A 24398-nucleotide genomic window follows, 5' to 3' on the forward strand; every position below is an offset into this window, starting at 1 on the left:
ATTTCATAGTGGCTGTTAGTATCTCAGAATCTCTCTGCTTTCAAATGTTAGGATATCCACAGTAGAGGAAACAAGCTAGTCGTTTACTGTGAGTGGAAAGACGGCGGGTTCTGGCGAGTGGGGCCCCTGTGCAGTGCTGTCCCGTTTTACAAATTTGTGTCCTCGCCCATCTGTGCAAGCAGCCAGGCAGCGAGCACCACGTCACAAACCTAAGCAAGAAATGATTCCTCTCCTTCTGTGTACTTGGTCTTTTGCGCGCCAGGCTTCATCTGAAGTCAGTGGTTAGACCCCCGCAGGGCACGAAGGGGAACAGTGACTCGATTTCCCCAGGCTAATATTTAACAGACATTTAAGGTGCATAGGTTTCTAATGGGCGTACAGCCTGAAAAGAACGTTCACAACCTTTTATGTGCGATGAGTAAATGCGAATGGGAATCCCACCTTTCACGCTGGAGGAATTCACCATTTATCCCGTGCTTTGTTGTCGTCCGAACACTTCTCAGAGCAGAGGGAAGTACGAAGTGATGACGGGAACGTACAAAAACGCAGCCGAGATGGCGGACCTGTACGGGGATCTGATCAGCCGGTTCCCTTCAATTATCGCCTTGATCGATCCTTTCAGGAAGGAGGTAACGGGATCCGCCTCGAATGTTATACCCACACAGAGCAAACTCATTCTTTTGGATTGGTCATTCGAAATACTGCAGTCTGGGCTGGGGCTGAGTTGTTTCAGCATATAGGAGGAAAGGCAGGCACCGAGCAAACGCATAGCAGAAACACAGTTACATAGGAGTGTTCCTCTCTGCAGCGGGGAACAAGCTAGCCCCGAGCACTTCAGGGTACCGTGTATTTACGAGCAACCTAAGCCAGGCCGGGCGAGCCGCTGTGCTAGCCGCTGCTTCAGCAAGTTCATCACACGCCCTTGTGAAGTGCTCCTGGCAACAGGACGCGGGCTAGGTCAAACGCTCGTAACCGAGATCCAGTCGCCACACAATGCACGAAAGTCACAAAGCTGTACTTTTTTTTTCTTTTTAAATATGTGAGAGAGAGAGAGCCCGAGCGAGCGAGCGAGCGAGCCAGCGTGAGCGGCAGAGGGCCAGAGAGAGAGGGAGAGACAGAATCCCAAGCAGGCTCCACGCTGTCAGCATAGAGCTTGACCCGGGGCTCGATCTCACGAACCGTGAGATCATGACCTGAGCCGAAATCGAGTCGGATGCTCAACCGACTGAGCCACCCAGGCGCCCCACAAAGCCGTATTTTTCGTAAGGTTTCAGATAGTGGGGTTTGGGGATCCGTGCCAGCAATTGCACCTGACAAGGGTGGTCCATGTAGCACAGAAGGCCATCGCTCTCCCTAACGCTCCAAAACTCCAAGACTTCATGGTACGAACTGAAGAACCATTAGATATGCTGAACAGATACCCTCTCTGAGATAATGCATGATTTAAATTTGGGGAGTGAGGATGGTTGCTGCCTCTCACTTGGTGGCCCAGTGCCTCTGTCAGCCATCACTCCTGTCACCGCCTGTGCCTCATCCCGGCACTGGCGGAGCCCCGACTTCCACAGCTTGTCCCGGGGCTCTGGCCTCAGCCGGTTTTAATGCGACAAACTGCCCCTGTGTCGTGTGTTCTCGTGGGACAGGCTGGAATCTGGTACCGCGGCTTAGAGGATTTTGTATATCATCCGTTAAAAAATAATAAGCACTTCATTTCATGTGATGGTCTCACCAATAAAAAATAAGGGTGTTGACAATGAGAACCTAGGGCTCTTGCAGGGGCATTTCCTTCAGTTGTCCGTTCACCAGATAGAACAGTGAGATCTGTCCAAGCAGTCATTACTGGTGTCATGGATAAGACGGGGGGTAGGAGTAGCTTGCGTTCGAAGGACTTCATTGTGGAGCATTTCATGTGCTAAACATTTTATTTGCTAGATCTATAAGCTCAAATTTAATTAATCACTTGAAGTTTTGTTCCATGAAGCTTGTTAATTTGTGTGGCCGTGATTCAGGTATCATTCAGCCACTGCTGGTACAACAGAAAACTGTTTTGTGGCTCTCAGAAAGATCGATAACTTTGAATATGTGCCATAAGATTCCTGTTGTTTTGTGACTATGCTTAATGCAGTATAACTATCAATTCTTAAATATTTACCTAGGACTCTGAACAGTGGGACAGCATCTATAATGCTCTTGGTTCCAGATGTTACATAATTGCAGGAACTACATCCAAAAGCATTTCTAAACTTCTAGAGAATGGTAACATCAGCATCCCCAAATCCAGTGGGCTGATCATCAAACACACCAATCAAACTACGATGTCTGACTTGGTGCAAATAACCAATCTTCTTGACAGTGAGTAAAAATATAGATCTAACAGGCTCATAATGAACTTAACTTGGTTGTAAAAGGAGCCAAAAATAACACAGTTTATCAGTTAATAAAAAGCATGGCATTCATCTTGGAAGGAAAACAAATTTCCAACCATCTGCGAGAGCTTTGATGCTGGAAGACGAAATGCAGCTAGCTTACTGAGTCACTTCAGTGTTCCGACAACAGCCCCAGTCCAGAAGGTTGACCCCTTTATCGAGGGCTACCACACAGGGGTGGCTAAGGACAATGTCTTATCAGCTTCATACCGCACTACAGTCATCCCACTTGTCCATGCTGATTTTTTTATTTTTGAGAGAGAGAGAGAGAGTGGGTGCTTGTGTGCGAGCAAGGGTGAGGAAGAGGGAGAGAAAATCTTAAGCAGGCTTCGTGCCCAGCAAGGACCCCAAAGCGGGGCTCGATCTCACAACTGTGAGATCATGACCTGAGCCAAAATCAAGAGCTGGATGCTTACTGACTAAGCCACCCAGGTGCCCCCACACTGATGTTTTCAATTCCTCACAAGTTTCAAACTCTTTACCAACTTGAGGGCTTTGAACATGCTGTTCCTTCAGGTTAGAATGCTTTGCCCTGTATCATTTACTCAGCTAACAACTCCTGATCCTTTAGGTCTCCTTTCCTTGAAGGAAACCTTTTCAGATGTATGTACCTTTCCGGGCTTCCTCGCCCCTACCTGGTTGCTCTGAACCTTTCTCATAGCCTCCTATGCTTTCTCTATATCCTACTGGCCACAGTTACTTGTTCAGTTATTTAATGTCTAGTAGCCTCCATTAGACTGTAAACTCCCGTGAGTTCACAGGAGCCTCGTTCACTTACACACAGTGCCTGAAACATGAGTGGGTCTCAGGAACTAGGCAGAAGGCTGGAGCAGGACTCAGGGCCAGACTGGCAGCCAGGGTCCTGGGCTGGTGCCAGAGGAGGGAATGGAATGTGCGTAGTCCCTGTCCTGCAGAGGGCCCAGTCGAGGGCCCAGGCAGGGCTGTCCTGTAGGAGGTGGATGGGAGGCCCCAGCCCTGGCCTTTCCTCCAGGGCCTCCCTCTCAGCAGGCAATCACTTCAGATTGCCACTCTAGCTCCTGCCTCTAAAGCACAAACACTGTCTCTGGAGGAAGAATCCTGGCTCTTTGTAGACTGGCAAATTTCGAGGGGTTCTGAGATCCCCAAATGACTGATTAAGCACCAGCGACACTGTTCGTCTCATAAGTAAACATTCAGAACGACAGGTTCCTTTGAATAATATTCTACATGATAAACTGTGGAATCCAACGAGGCATATCATCTCCCCAAATGATGCCCTTTTACTTCCTGGAGATTTTGTCTCAGAGATGCACACTTTTCTACACTGAACATGGACAAGATGGAATCGTGTCCCACAGTTGTGGTCTTAGAAACGTGTCAATCTAATTTGAGCATTTCTCCCCTTTAGCGGTCATAAAGGTCCTACAACTTATGGTAGCTTAGATTTGTTGACAGGTGGCATTCATGTAGTATTTAGCATCTAAGATACCAGAAAGGCATAAACAGGTAAAACTAGGGTAACAAGTGGCACCTGGGTGGCTCAGTCATAAGCGTGTCACTCTGGATTTCAGCTCAGGTCATGATTTCACCTGAGATCAAGCCCAACATTGGGCTCCTTCTGTCCCTCCCTCTTCTCCCTTTGCCCCTCCCCCCTACATGTGCATTCTCTTTCTCAAAAAAACAAAAAACAACCAGGGTAATAAAAATACAATGCTTAGATCAGAATTCTCTGCTGGTCAAATCATTGACTCTTCACAGGAAAGTTTTAAATCTCTAGCAATTTTTAAAAAAATCTTTATTTTTGAGTGAGAGAGAGGAACAGAGAAAGGGAGACAAAGCATCCGAAGCAGGCTCCAGACTCTGAGCTGTCAGCACAGAGCCTGATGTGGGGCTTGAACTCACTAACCCCGAGATCATGACCTGAGCCGAAGTCGGACGCTTAACCGACTGAGCCACCCAGGTGCCCCAAATCTCTAGCAAATTTTAAATTTTGGTTCCAGAGGCATGTATGTATACATACTATATATATATATATATATATATAGTATGTATACATACACAGACACATATACACACACATACATATATACATATATGTATATGTATATATGTATGTATATATATACACAGACTTATTGTTCCTATACCATCTAAACCTGAAAAGAGTTCCTCTCCTTACAGGTAAGAAGCACATCGCTGTCTTTGGAAGTACAGAAGGAGAGTCTTCTGATGACAGCCTTGTCGATTTGGTAAGTGCTAAAAGCTGGTCAATTGCAGAATTGCCAAAACACTGCTTTTATCTCGAATTGGTATTTCAGAGAAATGCAGTATTTGGCGGAGAAAGTCATGTAACCTTTTATGAAAGAGACTTGCTTCCTCCCAGACAGCTGCCTTTTGTAAAGAGCTAATCTTTGAACTTTTAAAAAGAAGAAAAATTGAAGTCCTGGGAAAATGATGAGCACACTAAAATGGCTGGGGTGTGCCCTTGCAATCTTACCGCCTAAAATGAAGTGGGAAAGGCCAGAATGTTCTTAGATAAAATCAGCACGCTCACATGACTAGTAAAGCATCTGATGTTTAGTCACGCTCTTTACCTTTTGCCGCTGTCCCTTTGTAAGCAGGCCGTGTTACCTACATGAAGATAAAATACTGAGTTGTGAGGAAAACCAGAACAGCACGCGGTGTCCGCTCCCTTTCTCCCTAAAGAACGGTTCGTATTTTAGCAACACGTGACTTCTCGTTTAAAATAAATTTTGTCCCTCACCCCCTTAGGCCATTGGACTCGGTGTCCGGTTTATCAAGTTGGGAGGTCTTTCTCGAGGCGAACGGGTGACTAAGTACAACCGCCTTTTTACTATAGAGGAAGAACTCGTCCAGAAGGGAGCACTGGGTACGTGCTGCTTTCTTGCTTTGTTTTCACTTCGCCATGAATAAGAGAACAAAGATTGGAAGAGGGGGAATGGGAGGCCCTCAGCAGGAGGGCAGGGGAATCCAAAGACTATAACTAAGTGCTGACAACACTGGGGTGGCATTTACCACAATGTGCATTGTTTTCTTAATGGATTATCTATTTACCTGAATGTTTAAAACTCTCGCCCTTCCTCTCCATGAATAAGCTGCATGGTGCTTTTCAATAGAATTAATTGATTGGAATCTCCAAGCCTACCTTTTGTTATGCTCCAAATTATGGTTAAGGTCTGGCTGCACAGCCCCTGAAAGTTAAAGGCAGATGTTTTCCTGATGAGTCTCAGAAACAACTCCTTTTACTTCAGACGGGTAGACAGCATGTTAAGTTTGTCATACGTTGGAAAGGCTACGGTCTCAAGAGAACCGAGGGAATTTATGAGGTAAATTATTTCTTTTTTATGAGGTAAACACCTCTGCAGATTTGCTTGGATAGGAGCACCTTGTAAGTACTGGCTACTTGGAGAGAAAACACCCCAGATACCATTTTTACCCTTCATGTTACTGGGATGGCCAGAAGTAGGCACATAGCATACAGACATATTTAAAGAGACCACGTTACCGTCTTTGTAATTCAAACAACAGAGACAGCGATGGAAACCATAATGATAAATTTGCTATGTTTAACATACGTAATGACCTTGAAACACACCCTAAGCTTCATAGAAAATAAAAACATGGGGCGCCTGGGTGGCTCAGTCGATTAAGCGTCCAACTTTGGCTCAGGTCATGCTCTCACGGTCCGTGAGTTCGAGCCCCGCGTCGGGCTGTGTGCTGACAGCTCAGAGCCTGGAGCCTGCTTCGGATTCTGTGTCTCCCTCTCTCTCTGACCCTCCCCTGCTCATGCTCTCTCTCTCAAAAATAAATAAAACATTTAAAAAAAATTTTTTTAAACATAATGGAGAGACTCTGAGGAGTGTAAGGGCAATCAGACATTAGTGTGTGTTGTTGGATGTGTAATATCGGGTTGGTTTTTCCAGATAGGCAAAATCATACTGCTCCTATATATGATTATTCCTACCTGGTTATTTTATGTCATCCTGCCTCTTAGAAGCCTCAGGTTCCAAAATGACCCACCACATTTCCAGCCAGACCTCCCCACAAGAGAAACAGCTGCTTCAGGGCATCAGAAAGGATCCTAGTGACCAGAGGCCCGGCCCAGCCCCTCCTCCCTCAGGGACAGTGCCAACCAAACATTCTGGAACAGATTAGCAGATTACAGACATGCCTCATTTTATTGCATTTGGCTTTACTGCACTTCTCAGATACTGCGGTTTTTTACAGAATGAAGGTTTGAGGCAACCCTGCCTCAAGCAAGTCTGTCCGCACCATTTTTCCAACAGCATTTGCTCACTTCACATCTGTCAGGTTTTAGTAATTCTGGCAAAATTTCAAACTTTTTCATTATTATACTTCTTATGATGATCTGTGATCCGGTGATTGACTTTGAGAGCTCAGATGATGGTGAGCATTTTTTAGCAATATAGTATTTTTAATTAAGGTATGTACATATTTTTAATGTGTATTTATTTTTGAGAGAAGGAATTGAGTCAGGGGTGCAGAGGGAGAGGGCGACAGAGGATCCGAAGCGGGCTTCTGCGCTGACAGCAGTGAGCCCGATGCGGGGCTCGAACTCACAAGCCGTGAGATCATAACCTAAGCTGAAGTCAGACACCCAACCGACTGAGCCACCCCAGGCGCCCCGTACATTATTTTTTTAAAAACATAATGCTACTGCACTCTTAACCAACTATGTTATAAACATAACTTTTATATGCACTGGAAAACCAAAAAACTCATTCGACTTGCTTTTTTGTGGTGGTCCAGGACCACACAGGCAGGATCTCTGAGGTGTGCCTGTGATGAGAATTCTTGTCATTGGCCTGTGGCCAGTACAGCACATTGACAGTAGTCAGTAAATGATAAGTAGTCAATAAATGACCAAAAACTGGAAAAACAAATGTCCCCACTAAGAGAATAAGTAGGAAGTCCTGTGGAAGCTCAACCCCTAACACAGTCACCGCCCGCATGGACTGGACTGGACTGAAGTCTGCAACTGTCTATGTTGAACAGTTAGCTGACAATGGTTTGTATTCATGTAGAGGACTGGTCTTTCCTCTAGTTCATCTTCTTCCTCTGGTCCTTTTCTGCCAGGCTTCTGCCCAAAGTCCACCATACGCCAAACGTTCCGGAAGGGTACCACACAAACTGAACAAGCATACCGCACAGCTAACATACAACCCAAGTCGGGCCCGGTTTTAAATGGTCCCAGGATGTTTTCTCACGGTGACGTGACCCCTCTGGGCGGTTCTGAAGATGACCTCCTTTACGTCACGTAACAAATAACGGCCAACTTGGCACCACTGGGTTAACTGTAACCTTTACTGCTCTTGTTGTTTAATAGGTTTCAACGAGGAACACACATTTTTTTCCTTGCATGAGGAAGCTGAAAAGGCCACCGTGGCTGGGGGGCCGCCTGAGCTCCTGGAGCCCATCTTCCCCACAGAAGTGATGGAGGGATCGGCCAAAGCATGAGCGTCTTCTGGATGGGGCCACGGACAACCCCGACTCACGGCCACTTGAGACCCGTACAGCTGAGGTGCGTCTCTGTGTTGGGTTTGCTCAAAAACGTCCCTAACTCGCGTGCTCCGTTTGACTCTTTGGATTTCACTCTTTGGTAAAATCGGTACGTAGCCCTTCGGCCTGAAATCATACCTGTAAACTGCGTCTTCCAGCCACCCATTTCCGTGGGGATTCTGTTTGTGTACCAGCCCTCCTGTCCACGTGGGGGGCCACGACCCAGTAAAAGAGCCCAACGCTTTTGCTGTTGACTCCTCACTGAGTGCAGATTCTAATTGCGTGCCAGAAAGCACAGACGCGTTTTTGCAGTAGCCACAGCCTCACGCACAAGTATGAGGCCACAGTCTGTGTGACCCAGCTCCCTCTTCCCTCCTTACCGTTAATTCCCTTTTCCCTGATTCCCTCTCCCGAAGTTTCGTCTTTATTATATTACTCATATGCTTGTGCGTGTCCTTAGATCCTCTTTGGAAAAAGAAATCAGTATAAATGGACAAAACACATTAAATGAATAAATAACCTTAAGGTTCCTAACTGCCCAATTATTTATACTACGGCATCTAACAAACAAGGGACTAAAAATGATATACAGGCTGACTGAAGTGCCCTTCGTATAAGCCAGCGTCGGGGCTATAGCAGAAAAGTACCAGAAACAAATTTATTCAAACACATACCTATAGATCTAATAGTGTCCTACTGCTTTATATATAATTTAGCTTCTGTTAAAAGTTACCATTTGCTTTCCTCTAAAGCTATGAAAATTGTTATGCACCGACCTGCGGGAGAGTTGGTGAAGTTTAGATTTCCGATGTATTCTGTATGTTTTTACTGAGCACGCTGAGAAGCTTCCCTTTTGAAGAGTACCACGGGGAAACTTAAGGGCCTTATGGTAAAGCCAAGGGCTTACGCTCAAAGCAACGACTGAAAATTGGCTCAGCGGCGGGCTCGCTCAGAGCACGGGGCGGCGGTGGGAGAACCATGTCGCGATCTGTGGTTGCTCCTGCCTGTCCCGGTGCTCAGCAACACGTGATGGGGTATAATAACCTGGCAGGAAAATTCATTTTATTTATTTTTTTTTTTTAATTTTTTTTTTAACGTTTTTATTTATTTTTGAGACAGAGAGAGACAGAGCATGAACAGGGGAGGGTCAGAGAGAGGGAGACACAGAATCTGAAACAGGCTCCAGGCTCTGAGCTGTCGGCACAGAGCCCGACGCGGGGCTCGAACTCACGGACCGCGAGATCATGACCTGAGCCGAAGTCGGCCGCTTAACCGACTGAGCCACCCAGGCGCCCCAGGAAAACTCATTTTAAAGGCGGGCAGCCCATGACTGGCGTTCGACACAGCCTTCGCACATAGCGACACGCACCTGAAATACGAGGGATCACCGGACAGTCTGCCCTGGACCATAACACAAGTTATAATTAAATGAATGGAACCAGAGCAAAAATATGTAAACTAAGTCAGTAACTAAATCAAATGAACCAAAGAGGTCATTTATTACCTCAACCGGGTTAGTGCTTTCATTTGCACACAGGCACACAGCCTGTCCTTTTCCTAACTTGAAGCCCAGGGCCGCCAATGGGGAGGAGCATTCGAATTTCTTCATGTAATGACCACTGCTTCTACTTACATTTTCTCTCTCTCTCCCCACATACACGTCACTATATCGTAGACATAAAACACGCACTATACACGCTATAGAAGTTATTATTTATAAAAGAGGTCAAAGAGACTAGTCCTGTGTCCATTGTGAATGAATGGGGCTGGGGAATGTTAGTGCCAGGAAGAAACTTCCAAACCGATCCAATCCTTTCAACGAGGGCTGCTTGAGGATCGTTCTCAGCTCCCGGATGGTGATGGACAGTGTCCCGTCTCCACAACTTACTGCCACATACGCTGAAGTTGTTCCAGGATAGAAGTCATTAAACACACGTGGGAAAATCATCCAGGGTTCTGTGACACAGACCATCATTTACCTGATGTACAATCTAAAGATGGTCTAGAAAGAGAATGGATGATCGTGTTTACCTGTCCTCCATTTTTCCAACAAACATGTTATTGTGTGTTAACAAAGAGGCCGAGGAAAGAGGAATTCCTGGTGAGTAGCCCGAGCCACGTCACCCGTCCTTCTCGCTCGGGCAAAACAAGGCTGGCCGGGTACAGCCCTGCGGGGTCCTGCCAGTGTTTCCACGGGACCGCCCGGCTGCTGAGACCACGGTGCCGAGGACTTTGAGACCAGCCCAGGCACAAGAGGGTGTTAGAATTTTAACTACATTCTTCTTCTTTGGGGAAAGAAGGGAGACACCTTAATAGCAAGAGCACAAAGTATGTCTATCCCTTTGCCTCACGCGGGCAATAAAAACGCACCAGTACTAGTCCAAAACTGTAGCAGGTGAGACATAGTTCCTGTTCCAAAACAGAAGAAGAAATCATTTTTTAGAGAAAACAAAACTTTAAAGTTGGCAGTCCCTTCCAACTTTAAAATTGTACGAAGATCATCTATTAATTTGCGGGTGTGTGCAAATGGCTAAGAATGACCTTGAAGACACAAACCCCAGTCTTCCTGTGTCCTCCTGTCCTGGACTAACAGCTTGTTGACAACGGCACCCCAGCAGGGACGAACCTCCTCACAACTGATGCTAAAGGGGCAATCCTGGAGGCAGAACAAGAGGAGTTAAATCCTACATCAAACTCCTCGAGATCAAATTAACTTTCAACGCTTTGTGATCGCGATGAAGGAAAGAAAGTGGCTCGGACAAGACAAGAACACTTGCAGAGCCCGGTTGCTAATCGATGTCTGGCCCGGGGAGCACATCTCACCAAACAGGTTGCCTTCCTACCCTGGAAATGAGGGTGGTTGCATAAGTGCGTCACCCCCTTGATGTGTGCGATGACTAGGGAATGACAAGCGTACGTGTCTTTATGTTCCTAAATGGGTGTGAAACACATGCCGGCAGCCTCATGACAGGTACAGGAAGGAGAGCACGAAGAAGCACGGAGCAAAATTCCTCAAAGAAACCATTTTGCGGACGATTAAAAATCGCTGAAGTCATCCAACGCGTCTGCAATTTTCTTGCTCAAGAATGACAAGTTTGGGGACCTAACCCCAAAATCTCAATAACCACAACTGACCTTTAATGGGAAACTGTCAGTGCTTTTTAATAAGTGTGATGAGGAGACTTCAAATCACAGCATAACAGAACTTGTGTAAGTGTTAACGCAGTTTGTAGTCAGTGGATCATACAGAATAGTATTCAGTTAGGAACATTATAGCCGAAAAACATTACATTTGAATTCCCCGTGAGTAAACCAATAAGTAACTGGAAAATCATCACTGGAAGAACATGGAAACAGTCAAGCAAAACAAACCTACAGAAGGAGAATTATCTCCAAATTCAGGAAGTACATTTATTTACCTGCCTACCCACCTCTTCAAGCCTATGCTTAGCACACGTGCAAAAATAAAATACAACTACTGCAATTATTACTATCATTTTCTTCTGCCCTTAGGTGAGAAACACCTGACAGCTACATGCTGAGCCGCGCTAACAAAACTAAACCTTTCACGTTCTTTAATAGTAAAATTACCATTACTGAATCATTGTCATAAAAAATGCATTCAAGTACCTTACCACTTATTTTAAATAAACACCAATTTTGAAACAATCGACTTTGAAAAGCTGTATAAGTTTTTTTTTTTTAAAAATCCCTGATTACATTTCTATTTATTCACCGTGGTAGACTGAAACATTGTATTTTTAGAGACTAACTACCACTTAATTTCTTAAAAAAAACACGCACACACATACAACAAACCTGCATAATGTGGAACAGCAGTGAAGGAGGAAAATAGTGTGCTTGTCACTTATCTTGACTGTACATAAGAATCGCGATAAACCACGGCACTGGTGCCACGTTCGTACGTGAGAAAACAGTTAACTCCTAGCACGGAGCACACTGTTTACCAAGATAATACTCTACTAAATCCAAGGCTGGGACTTTCCCCTCCATTCTTCATTCAGGCCACCAGAGCATTCCCACCGACGTCCTTGGGAGGCTCTGAACACGGTGAAAATACACACGGATTTTCTGTTCCATAGCTGACAGTGTGTGCAAGGGGCACGGACTATGGGAGTACTGGCTTGGCACCTGCAGCTCCTGAATTTTATGCTTTACCTCGGGATAGGCTAGAAAGTGATCTGTATGCCACGTGCCTAACAATTCCATGCTACTGCAGTTTCTCTATCGAAAGAAGATCAGACCCCAAACAGAAGCTTCTTTGGGGACTTTTTAAATCCTCTTCAGTTGGTCAGTTCCGTTTCTCCATTTATCCATAGAGCCGCGAACTTTCAGTATTACGTTTGTTCGATGGTTTGCACGTTAGCTAAAAAGACAAACGTCTGAATTTTCTGTAACCTTCTAGAAGAAGTCACACTTAATACACTAATTGGAAAAACAAAAACAAAACAGCTTATCCCTATACAGAAAAATAAAACCTACATAGGATGTGTATTTTGCTAAACAACTTACTTATGTTTATAGGTAAATTACTTACAAAAGTGACACCAGAATAGAACCTGTACCGTGAGTCCAGTGACAAGAACAGAATATCGGCAGCCCCGTTGCCAATACGCCGGAACTGATCACTACTCGGCGAAAAGGGCTGGTACACGAGCCGGCTTTCGCATCAGCAGTGAGAGCTGTCTGTGTCTCTCATTTTTTCCATGCTGTCTTCTTTGTATTCTGGTTTCATTTTGCCTTCGTCATCCTTGCGTGGAGTTGAATCTTTTTCGGGGAGCTGGTCTTTGGTTTGGGGTTCGTGTGTGGAAACAGGATCTAAAACTACAACAGGTCCAGCTTGTTGCTCTTTGCCAAAGCACTGGCTCCTGCATCCGGCGTTACTGGGAGGCCTAGAGGAAGAACATTTACACAAAACAAAACAAAACAAAAAAGCAGAGAGAGAGAGAAAATATTTGGCTTCCATATTCCTGGATTCAGACCAACCAAAAAAAAAAAAAAAAACCCAAATGCTCTAAGTCTAATTAGCATGCACAAAGTGGTCTTTGAGGTGCCAGCCATTAAAATAAAAAGGAGCTATTAGATGACATATTAGGAGCAGGAGGCCAGGAGAAAGAAGGCGGAAAAAGTCAGAGCAATTAACTACGGAAGTGTTAAAAAGCCAAATTCACCTACCTGCTTAATTACACACTCTTCTCAAGAAGTGCAAAGCTCTTGGGTGCCTGGCGCAGGCCGTCCCACTGCGCCTAGACTCCTGTCCCACCTTCTCTTAGCCAGAAGGAGCCAGTGACACCCCCCACCCCACCCATCCTGTTCCTGGGAACAACTAGCTGCAGATCAGCTCTGAGGAGACCACCCCGCTGAGCGAAGGAAGCCAACCCCATCCCGGATGGGCAGCTGAGAGACGTGCCTGCCGCTGCCATTAGTGACCAGAAGAAATCTGGCGAGACCTGGGGAGGGGCGAGGGAGGAACGAGGGCCGGTGGAAGAATCCAGAGAATAAGCTAAAATGCTAAGTGACCATCAACTTTTTCCCTAAAGGAGAATCCTGTTTCTGGCAAAATTTCTTAATGAATTTCAGAGGTCGCTTCTTTCCCCACAGAAGCTTCCTCTCTTCCCTTCTACTCTAAGGCACGAAGCTACTGCTTCTCAAGCTGCGTGAGTGACAATCTCCTTGTGAAAACAGGGACGTCCTCTGTGTCTTTTCCTGCCACATGTCAGGAAGGCGGGACGGGGGCTCTTCAGACTTCACTGGCCTTCGTGGCAAAGGCTACGATGTGCAGCTCGAACCAGCACACCCCTGTCCCGCCTCTGGTGAGTCCACTGCTCGACCAGCCCTTCACGGGAGTTGGTGCCACTAGGACTCCCTGAGCCCCGGAGCCATCCAGACACTCCCTTACCCCCTACGACTCCTCGCCGGTGGGACTCACCACAGTCACGATGCAATGAGTGCTGTGTAACGCGTCTGTCTCTTCAAGTAAGAGGGAGGCGTGCACGAAACAGGGACCCTCAGCTTTGCTCACCTCCACCCAGCACCTAGCGTGGGCCCACGGGCGGCACGAATAAACGAGTGAATGCTAACGAGGTGTGAGAGGCTCAGAAGCCCACGCTCTGGCGTGGCCAGGTCTGGAGGTCTCTCTCACGCGAAAAAGCATCAGAACAAACGCCTGACTACTGAGAAAAGGCAGCCTGTCTGCTCCGGCCACAGGCACCACGACCTGAAACCCGACGACCGCGGTCTGCCCGCCTTCTGCCCAGTACTGTGAAATCTGTCCTGATGCTTGAAAACCGCTCCGTCTGGCCTTTTGGTTACACTGCATGACTTGGCCACCATCGACAGTGACTAACACACGACTCGGTCTTCTGTGGCAGTGGCGAGCGCACAGAGATGACCGGGAGACAGAGGAAAGCCGCGCCGCGGTGAGGACAGATCCCTTCGTTTTGGCCTCAGTTTGACAACACCCTTGTCATTAGAAAACGCCAGGACACCTTCCATCAACCTGGACCACAGATCCGCCTCTTAGGACATCTGCTGCTGTGCTTCGGGAATCAACAGGGGATACAGTCCCCCCAGCGGTACCCGGTTTGACCTTCTCTGACCCAGACTACGCCTGAAAGACTGTGTGCACTAGGCACGGTCACGGGAGCGAACCACTGCGCGAGACCTACGAGATTCACGACTGGAATGAGGCTTCAGGCAAGGGAGACAGCGAGGCTGTCTGGGTAAGTCTGTGGCCTCTGCGTCCGACGCTGGACCTGAGGTCAGCGGTTCTGGCAGCTGAAAAGGAACATGGGTGAAAATTGACAAGAGACTGAGGACAAACCGCAGCTCTGTCTCTTTCGCAGTCTCCAAACCCCACGACGTAGACGACCTGCAGGAACCACACACGGACCTGGTCCAAAAGTTGGAAAAGCTGGAGGACGAGCTGGGGGCCGCTGGGAAAGCCGTGGGCCAGCTGCCACCACGTGCTAACTAGGGGACACTGCGCATGGACCGTGACGGCGTCTGCCCTCCGCGGACCTTCAGAGCCTTCAAAACAGAACAGAAATGACACCGGTGTCACTTCTGCCTTCTAAAGCTCACGCGAATTTGTCTTGTGGCCCACGCTAACCTGGAAACAAACGGGCACGGGAATCCTAGGAAATGAAGCTCCAGCCTGGCTCGGCTGTTATGGCCCCAAAGCCACAACAGTCCGCAGGCCGGTCACCGGTCTGGCTCTGCCATCTTGGGTCTGAGCCCACTGCTACGCGAGCCAGCCGGTCTGCTCGAGGCGTGAAGCTTCGCCTCCTCCTAAGTGAGCAGCTTCCGCCAACCCGTACTGACCTTCGGCACTTTCGGAGAACTACCGTGGATGTTTTCACGCCCGTGTGTGTCTGCAGGTGAAGGGGTGATGAACACACCCTAAAGAAAGCTTCTCGCATCGGCTGGAGGTGAAAACTTCCAGGAAATGCTCTCAGGCTTCCACAAGAGCAACAAGGGGATGTCGACTGAATCGAAAACTCAGAAACCTTGTGTGGTCGGGATGAAACTGGCCCGGAATTGTCTTAGTGCCTCAACTACAGATTGATTCATTATTAAGTCACCCGTAGGCTACAACGTGAGAACTCCGTTGGTTATCAGCGCGGGCAGTTTCTCTGAATGTACGCACTGAGAGTCAGAGTAACTGATTTCTCACGGATAATGACCACTGACTTGGAATCCCAATGGGTTGAGGCCAAAAGGGGCTACGGCAGGCAATCACCGAGTCCAACTGGTCCTTTAACAGATGAGAACAATGAGTGTTGGAGGAGAGAACCTGGCCTACAATCAATGGTTCATCAACGGCCAAGAACCAGGAGCTCTCTCTCCTTTCCCGCTTCTTCCACGGTGCCATGCCGCTTACCAAAGGTGTCTTCTCTCAGAAACTGGACAGTAAGGCCACAGGCTAATTTTGGCACGTTTACTGATCTCTTTCTCTCTGAATCCCTGTTTTCAGATGCCTCTTTCCGAGCCCATCCCTTCAAACTATCCTTTGCCTCCTTTCCCTTTGTGACTGGTACCTCCTCCGGGTTTGACACATTAGGTCTATTCCAGGTTCCCAAGGGGCGCTTCCCAGGACCCCTTCTGGAACGAGGGACCTTCTGCTGCAGCCTCATTGTGGCTCCATCCCCATCATGGGAAGGGCCAGAGTGTCATCAGTGACCGTGCCAAGAAACCAGGCTCTTGCTCTAGGCGGCCACAATGGCAAGTTCTAGCAAGTCAAAGCTCCTCCCCTAAGATAGGGGCATCTGGGTGGCTCAGTCAGTTAAGCCTCTGACTCTGGATTTGGGTTCAGGTCATGATCTCACGGTCATGAGCTCAAGCTCCACGTGGAGCTCCGTGTTGGGCGTGGAACCTGCTTGGGGTTCTCTCTCTGTCTCTCTCTGTCCCTCTCACAGGCACATGCACACACACTCGCGCGCTCTCTCAAAATAATAAACGTTAAAAAAAAAAAAAAGCTTCTCCCCGAAGGGAAAGGCTCAAGGGCTCAAAGGCAACAATCCGATAGGAATTGCAGTATACTACTATTCTGCTCACTTTGTCTGCTTTAATTCTTCATCCAAGGGCAAGGACCGCAAAAAAGGAATTAAAACTAAGTACTCATGAAAAGTATGGCAGCCTTTCTCCTGTGGGCTACAAAATCGCCAAATGTAAAACTTACATTTTCTGGGTGCTATAAAGTAGGACTAAAATCCTGTGGCGTTCAGGCTGAAAGGCATCGCTGACGTGAACTAGTCCAACCTTTTCATTTGTTCGACGAGGACACCAAAGAATAGTACGTTAAATGATTTGTTCGAGGGCGCGTAACTTGTTCCTAGCAGACACAGGATTAAAATCCTAGAATCTGGATTTCCCGGCCAGTATTCTTTTTCTTACCGTGACATACTGGTAGTCATTTATGATCCATTCAAAATATTTTCACGGGTCATTTTAGATGGTTTGCTCAAGAGCTATTTCAAGACAAAAAGAAAAACTGAAAAGCAAAATAAAAGCTCAGAGACAATGTAGCAATCTGTGCCGCTCCACGGAGCCGATGCCGGAGTGCACACAGCTCGGGTGCCCTTTTAGAAAGCAGCTACTGTTCCCCAGCTACAAGAGAGCCAGAATGTGGGGCCCGGGCATGTGGGGGCCACTTGCTAGTCAGAGGAAAAGACCTGACTCCAAACCACACTGGTACCACAAAAACCTGAACGACTGTAAACAGTGTTGCCAAAACTGAACTTTCATAAAGGGACTCGGTGATTTCTCAGACTGTGTTACAAGAGACAAAGGAACAGCATTCTAATTTTCAAAAAGCACATCATTGTTTGCATTCAATGAAATTCCTTTCAAAAATCAACTTTCCACGTTCCAATTATATTCAACAACATTCTAGCTAACATTTCGGCTGCAATTCAAATTAACTAATGCCCCAAAGAGCCCTAATAGATGTGGTTCTGAGCTCAATTGAATACAATCAAAGCTCACGAAATGAAGGGGGAAATGCTTATTTCATGCAAATTCTGCATATCACTCAAGCTTAATTTTACTGATAATATAAAGGTGGGACATTTTGAACATTACAGTGAATGAAACTTTTAAGCGGTGAGAGTTATTTTATAAAATGCTACCTCTGAAAAGCTGATTGCCAAACAGTATAAAAATGGTTGGAGGCATAAATGCCAAGTTCATTTCTATTTCACTTCGGAGGTAACTATCTTTCAAATCGCAACAGCTGGACTATTTAACACAATCTGGTGAATCAAAGTCTAGTTCTTCTCTGGTCTCCCGGTGGGACGTCTGCATTAGTCCGTGGCAGCCGTCCAAAAAATGACGCACAGCCGGACGGTCTGAACGCTGCTGCGTTTACAATGAAAATGAATAAAGCTGCAATCGTATTTACCACCTCCAAGGACAGAAGACGGAAAGATTTAAATTTGTCTTTATAAAGTAGTTTCCTGGGAAAACTCCAAAGAGGAAGTCTGCTTTCTATTTTCCCGTGTGTAAAAATAAGAAGTCTCACTTCGTTTCCGGAGCCCTTTATACAGTTACTACAACAGTGAGCGGGAGCGGCTTTACAGGAGAGGTGGTTTTTAGTGTTTCTCTCAGATACCCGATTTGTTGGGGGATTTTAACACGCTTGTCCCAAATCTCCCCAAACGGTTTCAAACAGAAGGTGAGGCTGTCTGTCATTAGTACCAGTTTGAACACTTTCAACTGTAATGAAGGTAGAACAAAGCTGAATTCTTTCAGCTTTGTGTACTTTTCGAAACTCCATTTAGGCTCAAAGAATAGTTTTTCGATTTGGGTCGCCTGCTACCTGATGCAAAAGTAGATATAATTTTAAATTCTGAAAACAAAATTGATAAACAACGAAACAGCACCTTGGGTTTGAAAAGCTGACATCAGCTTCTGGATTGCTGATTTGCCCTAACCATCAACCAGAATTCCTTCTTACAGCAGAAGTAACAATGGCTGGCTGGGCAAAGACGTCCTTGTCCACACGGAGCCGTATTTTCTTCAGTGGAGTAAAGGCAACACAGGCACACGGGGGCTCGGGTTCCATCCCAGACCGTGGGGCGCGCTACGAAGTCCTGGCCCGCTTCTTTTAATCCTAACGTGGGCTGGACCGTGGACATTCACAGATCCCGAAATGCCCTGGGCCCAGGGAGGCTCAGGAAACTGGGCCATTCTCACCAGCAAAATCCACACTGAGAAAGCATGAACCCAACATTGATTTCAGCTCAGGCAAAGATCCTGAAATGCGTGTGCTACTCTTTTGGGCTACTTTTTGAGCTTTTCGTAATTTTCCACAACTCTAAGTCACCATGAACAATCCATTTTTGATCCCAGCTATTAACAGGGAATGTTATTTAAAAGAAGTATCTTATTTAAGGAACATAAAGTCTTCTATAAAATTCACCACATATACCACTGGCTCCTCAAAAAAGCCAGCTGCATAAAATGCTTGCATTTTTCTAGGGGTGCAGAACAATATTTTTAATTTTTCAAATACTTTTCCTTAAATTTACCAAGTTATATACGTTGAACTCTCTTTTAAGATGGGAAGTCACAGTGCTACTTTTCATAGTTCTGTGACAAGGTATATTTCAAAGGAAATGTGTTTATCAGGTTTTAGAAGTTAAGTCAATGTACTCTTAGGTCTGAAATTGCATTTAACTTTTAGCTGGCTACTTCTGTTTGAAGAAATCAAATACCACCCCTCCTCCACTGCCATCCATAAATAAAAGGAAACACAAAGGCTGCAGAGACTACTGAAAGATACTTAAAAAAAAAAAAAAAATGCAAAGCACCAAAGGCAATTTGGTTCTCTATGCAGAAATGATACATTTTATGCAAAGTCTCTTAAAATCACAGGTGTTTGCAACTGGAGGCAAATGTTAGGAGGCAATTAATTCTCTGGGAGAACTGAGAAGGGCTCAGGGGCATTTTAAGAGTCATGCTGAGATTTTACTGGACAGATTTTTAAGGCTAGATGTATTACAGCCTGAACGATTAACCTGGAAGAAGTTGTTGTCTGTACGGCAAGTCAGAGCACTTGTAAGACAATGCTGACAGGCGGCCCTCTGGGCCGGTGCACAGCGCAACTCCTTGGGGCGGGGGGTGGGGAGGAAAAGAAGACAAGACCGCCAAGTGAGGGGATCTCCAACTTCCAGAACATCCAGTTGTTCTGCTAATTTTGTTGTTGAGACTTAATTATCCATGTACCGGCACACAAGGAGGACCTTTGTAGTCGTGCCTTGCCGAGCAGAGCCACTTCCTGCGGCGTGAGTACACAATTCGACGGCACTAAGATTACAGTTGAGGGCACAGCAAATCCTTTCATTGTGTAAGCGCATCGGATGAAGCAGTAACTTCCAGGCAGTTCATTCTGCCGGCCGGTGGTGTCCGCTCAGAAGCCAATGTTTGCTAAGTACGGAGAAGGGGGCCCCATTCTTCTCCCCACCCCACCCCACGGCGCGCACACACATACGCACGTACGCACACGCACACGCACACGTACACAAAAGAAGGGAAAGAAGGAGAGGAGGCAATGATGGCGAAGGGTGAAGGGACAGGAAGAAAACCCACCCTTTCCCGCCACAGGGTCTGGAAGAACTTCTCTATTTTCCATTTGAACAAAATGTTGACCCAAGCCTCTCTCAAGGAATAGTTATGTGACCTGCCGAATGACTTTCCAGCTGAGATCAATATTTGAGACAAGAGCTTTATGCAAGGTTCCCTAAAAGGAAGAATCTCAATTTCTATTTGGTAACAGATTTCAGAAGCTCAGATTTTCCAGCTCCAATCCAAAAAGGGCAGCGTCTTTCAACTTCATTTTTCTACATTAGTTTTACACTGGAAATAATGACATAAAACTGAAGAGACCAGCTAGAGGTCAAATGATGATAAAATCAATTTTACTTTTAATGTAAAACCTGAAAGGCAATTAGATTTTTTTTTCTTTCATGGAAATGTTTGACTGATCGCACTAACCAAGAGACATCTAAAATTTTATCTTTTATCATCTACCCTTTGCTATTTAGTTAATGGCTCAAACAAGATGAACTCTTACAAAAATAAATCTGTGTGGGGACAAAAGACACATGTATTTAGAGACACTGCAGATCTAGAAATTAAATGCAAATTACAATAAAAATGGTTTCATTGGCAACGGACATTTTTCTGCTGAAATTGAACTCCGGTCACCGCCTCACGGGTTTTTGTTTTTGAAATTCGTGTAGGGCACAGCGTGGCCTGTTTCGACCTCCCAAACAAAAAAGGCAAGCTAGCGGCCTTGTCTGGTGGTTGGAAAGTAGAAGAGCTTGATAAAGCTTGGCCCTTTGGGGGAGATTGGGGTTTGAAAAGAAGCACGATGAGTGAGAGAAGCTTTAACTGGAAGAGTCTCTGGCGATTGTGGTTTTCACAGGATCTTTGAGAATGAGGGCCGAGAGATGAAGACCCAGCTACGAAATCGCTGCGAAGCACACCAATCACAATGGAACCTGAGTTCACTTTCACCTGGGTTCTCCCCTTTGAAACGAGGTTTTGTAGAAGTAACTACATGAGATGAGAACGCATCTTTGAGGTTGACCGCCTTGTTTGGTTGGAACTGTCAGGACATTCACCTCCCTGAAAGTGATTACTAGGAAAAGTGAACACGGATGAATAAAAGCTCAGTACAGATGAGCAGGACCACCAGTAGACGAGACTCTCCAGAGACAGAGAGAAACAAGATGGCAAGAACACAAGATCTCGTGTTGGGCCTCTGCCTGGCTGTGATGCAAAACTCTTTTCTAAGCTCTGCCCAGCTCTTTGTCCCTACTGAAGGCCCACTTGTCCTGCCTCTCTTTACAAGAGAGATGTCCTAAAAACACGATGTCCAATGGACACTTCAGCACAAACTCAAAGGAGCTAACCAGTTATTGACCAAAGACGGAGGTGTCTCAAAAAGGTACAGCATAAACTGAATTAAATTTATTTTGGGCTATAGAATGTATGTTTTTGAAACAACTGGATTCATAGTGATTCATCTTTGTATTACCATATTATCATTTAGTAAAACACCTTTCTAAACCAATGATTAGAGTCAGATTACTTTCAAGATTTCTGACTCCCTGGGAATAAACTATTCCTCAAAATGTCTGAAAATGTCAAAAAATAATTTAAAAAAAAGTATAAATGAAACTGATGCCAAAAACTAAAGCAGCTTGGGCTGGTTTTGTGATATGGTACTTTGCAAAATTTGTGAAGCTTGCCTCTTTACTGGACATTTGACACAAAAAACATTAAAAGGCTTTCTTTTTAACTACTCTTTAAGTCTCTGTGCTTATTCGGCTTGGCTCCCTTTTTCAGAATTATTTTACTGGCTAACACTTTCTTCCCCTGGGAAGAGGTACTGTAATTGATTAGGTTAGCCTTAGGAAGGGGTCGGGAAAGAGACGAACTACCTAGGAGTGTGTAGGGTCAAAGTGGCAGGATGTGAGTGTCACCGGGTCAATGGGGTGATTTAACTGCAGAATCACTGCTTCCGATAGAACACAATCTTATAGTCATTTTCTTCCCTCCATTCTTCAAGCTCGTCATACACTCAACACAGTAGCTATAGTTCAAAAGCACGGGCTCTGGAGTCGGATACGAAACAGGTTCAAATGAAATCTGACCCGACTCTCGATTAGGAACAGAATTTGGGGCTAAGTGTTTGCCTCACCGAGCCTCAGTTTTGTCATCTGTAAAATGGAGATAGGTCCAATCTGTACATTTGGAAGAATTAAAAAAACACATGGAAGTATATGGCTTAATAGTCAGTGAAATACAGTAATCACAGCAAAACCTCACGGAAGCAAAATTCCAAAGTCCAGAACCTCCAAAGCGGAACCGGGGGCCATGACCCATCGCCTCATCTGTAATCAACATATATATCCTGCCTGTAGCAATGAAAGTACTTCTCCTCTTGGACAGATATTATTATAATGTGAATATATGTATTAACATATAATACATGTTATGAAGAATAACAAATATTAACTAAAAAAAAGAGAAAAAAATATACAGTGGAATGTCGTAGGCTTTTACCCCCAAAATGTTTTCCCAACTTACCTCACCCGCATCAAGAGCATTAGACTCCTGCTTTCTTTGATAATGGAGCTAACGAGTTTCAGGGCCTTCACAGAGGATTAAAATGGAAGACGACTTCACCCATATCCAGGTACGCTGTGTCACATTAAAAATGTATACCTGTGCAGGGTGCCTGGGGAGGGCTCAGTCGGTTAAGCTCAGGTCTGACTTTGGCTCGGGTCATGATCTCACAGTCTGTGAGTTCGAGCCCCGCGTCGGGCTCTGTGCTGACAGCTTGGAGCCTGGAGCCTGTTTCAGATTCTGTGTCTCCCTCTCTCTCTGCTCCTCCCCCGCTCACGCTCTGTCTCTCTCTGTCTCTCAAAAATGAATAAACATTTAAAAAAATTAAAAATATATATACGTATATATACATCTGCAATTGTGGCAAACTGATGACTATTTCAAAAAATGAATCCAGCTTCAAAAGCCAGAGTCATTTCGAAACAGACACTGACCATACAATGGAGATTAAAATAGTCCTTGCCCACGTGAAATGCTAGCACTAATTCTCTTTTAGGACCAGCTATCCAATTTATCTCCTGTGTGATCATGTATCTCTAACCCAGGCAGGTCTGAAAGCATCTGGAACAACAGCCATAGGGTTCAAGTGAGTATGCCGATCCCCAAGAGCACTTCTCTGAAGGATAACTATCATTTAGATTTGGATTTGTAAATTCTGGTAAGGTAGTTTAAAAATTATTTTACAATCCTGGGTTTGTAGGTTTTACCATAAATCTATACTGAGGGACACGTTGCAGGCAGAAAATACATGCTTCCCTCTTGTTCCTTATCTTAACTGTGAACATCTTTGCTAAGCAACCACATTTGTGAGGACTTAGGAAAGCTAGAGCTTTTGGGGAGCTCTGGAGAGGGCCTAATCTACTTGTCTCAATCTTAGATGAGAAAACACACAACAAAAAGAAAACAAAACAGGCTGCATGACCTTCCCGAGGAAACCTGGCCCAGTCAATAACGCAGGTGGTCCAGTGTCTAAGCTCTGAACTCAACTCTGGCCCGTGATTCTGCAGCAATGGTCCAACACTACAATTTTAACGTAAGAAAAGAATTCACTGAGATATTTTTCATATATCATGCAAGTCACATGACAACCCTACAAGGTGGGCGTTGTTACCCTCACTCTACACATGCGGAAACAGGATCACGGGCTCAATATCTTGTCTAAGGTCCTAAAGACCACAAATGGCAAACGCAGTCGAGCTCCAGTTCCGGCAATGAACTGGCGCTCCTTGCCACCCAGCGCACACGTGGAAAGGCACAGGCTTAGAAAACCGATCGCACCGCGTTTCCCTGCTACACCCTCCCCAGTCTCGAGGCTTCTCCAGGCGAAAATACAAACTATCCTCATCTCTCTGACCCTGTGAAACACTCAGCCTCTTCCCGCGTATTGTAGCTGCCTGAAAGTAATAAAACAGTTATCTTTGAAAAAAATCTATAATTTGGAATTTTCCCTATCTTATATTGACCATCCCACCCATAGATCAGCTTGAATCAATGAGTCTTACTATCCTTTTAACATGGTCAGATTACTCTGTCAAAAGAAAAGAGCATGAAAGCAAAAATCAGGTTTGTTGGCTGGTTGCGTATTTATGTACGTATGTGTTCCTTATTTATTTATTTTGCTTGGCCCCTCTTTACCCCTCATAGCATAAAGGGAGATTATTATTATTATTCCTGCCTGAATGAGAAGTAACCAGAATTGGGGTGCCTGGGTGGCTCAGTCGGTTAAGCGTCCGACTTCAGCTCAGGTCATGATCTCACCGTTCGTGGGTTCAAGCCCCGCTTTGGGCTCTGTGCTGA

The 24398-nt window shown here is 45.6% G+C and overlaps 2 protein-coding genes across 4 annotated transcripts in view; one reads left to right on the forward strand and one right to left on the reverse strand.

Moving 5' to 3' along the window:
* ENO4 (enolase 4) overlaps positions 1 to 9028 on the forward strand; it is a 28587-nt gene extending 19559 nt beyond the window's left edge. Inside the window, exons 10-14 of one of the 2 annotated variants that reach the window (XM_042959855.1) lie at positions 504 to 629; positions 2154 to 2349; positions 4584 to 4651; positions 5175 to 5292; positions 7771 to 9028. In XM_042959855.1, the coding sequence (XP_042815789.1) occupies positions 504 to 629; positions 2154 to 2349; positions 4584 to 4651; positions 5175 to 5292; positions 7771 to 7901 (639 nt within the window). In that variant the 3' untranslated portion in view covers positions 7902 to 9028. The remainder of the gene's footprint in view (positions 1 to 503; positions 630 to 2153; positions 2350 to 4583; positions 4652 to 5174; positions 5293 to 7770) is intronic. The other variant, XM_042959856.1, reaches the window with a different exon arrangement.
* A 2051-nt stretch (positions 9029 to 11079) lies between these two features.
* SHTN1 (shootin 1) overlaps positions 11080 to 24398 on the reverse strand; it is a 100427-nt gene continuing 87108 nt past the window's right edge. Inside the window, exon 17 of one of the 2 annotated variants that reach the window (XM_042959986.1) lies at positions 11080 to 12856. In XM_042959986.1, the coding sequence (XP_042815920.1) occupies positions 12634 to 12856 (223 nt within the window). In that variant the 3' untranslated portion in view covers positions 11080 to 12633. The remainder of the gene's footprint in view (positions 12857 to 24398) is intronic. The other variant, XM_042959990.1, reaches the window with a different exon arrangement.

This window comes from Panthera tigris, chromosome D2 (genome assembly GCF_018350195.1).
Source record: "Panthera tigris isolate Pti1 chromosome D2, P.tigris_Pti1_mat1.1, whole genome shotgun sequence".
Taxonomy (NCBI): domain Eukaryota; kingdom Metazoa; phylum Chordata; class Mammalia; order Carnivora; family Felidae; genus Panthera; species Panthera tigris.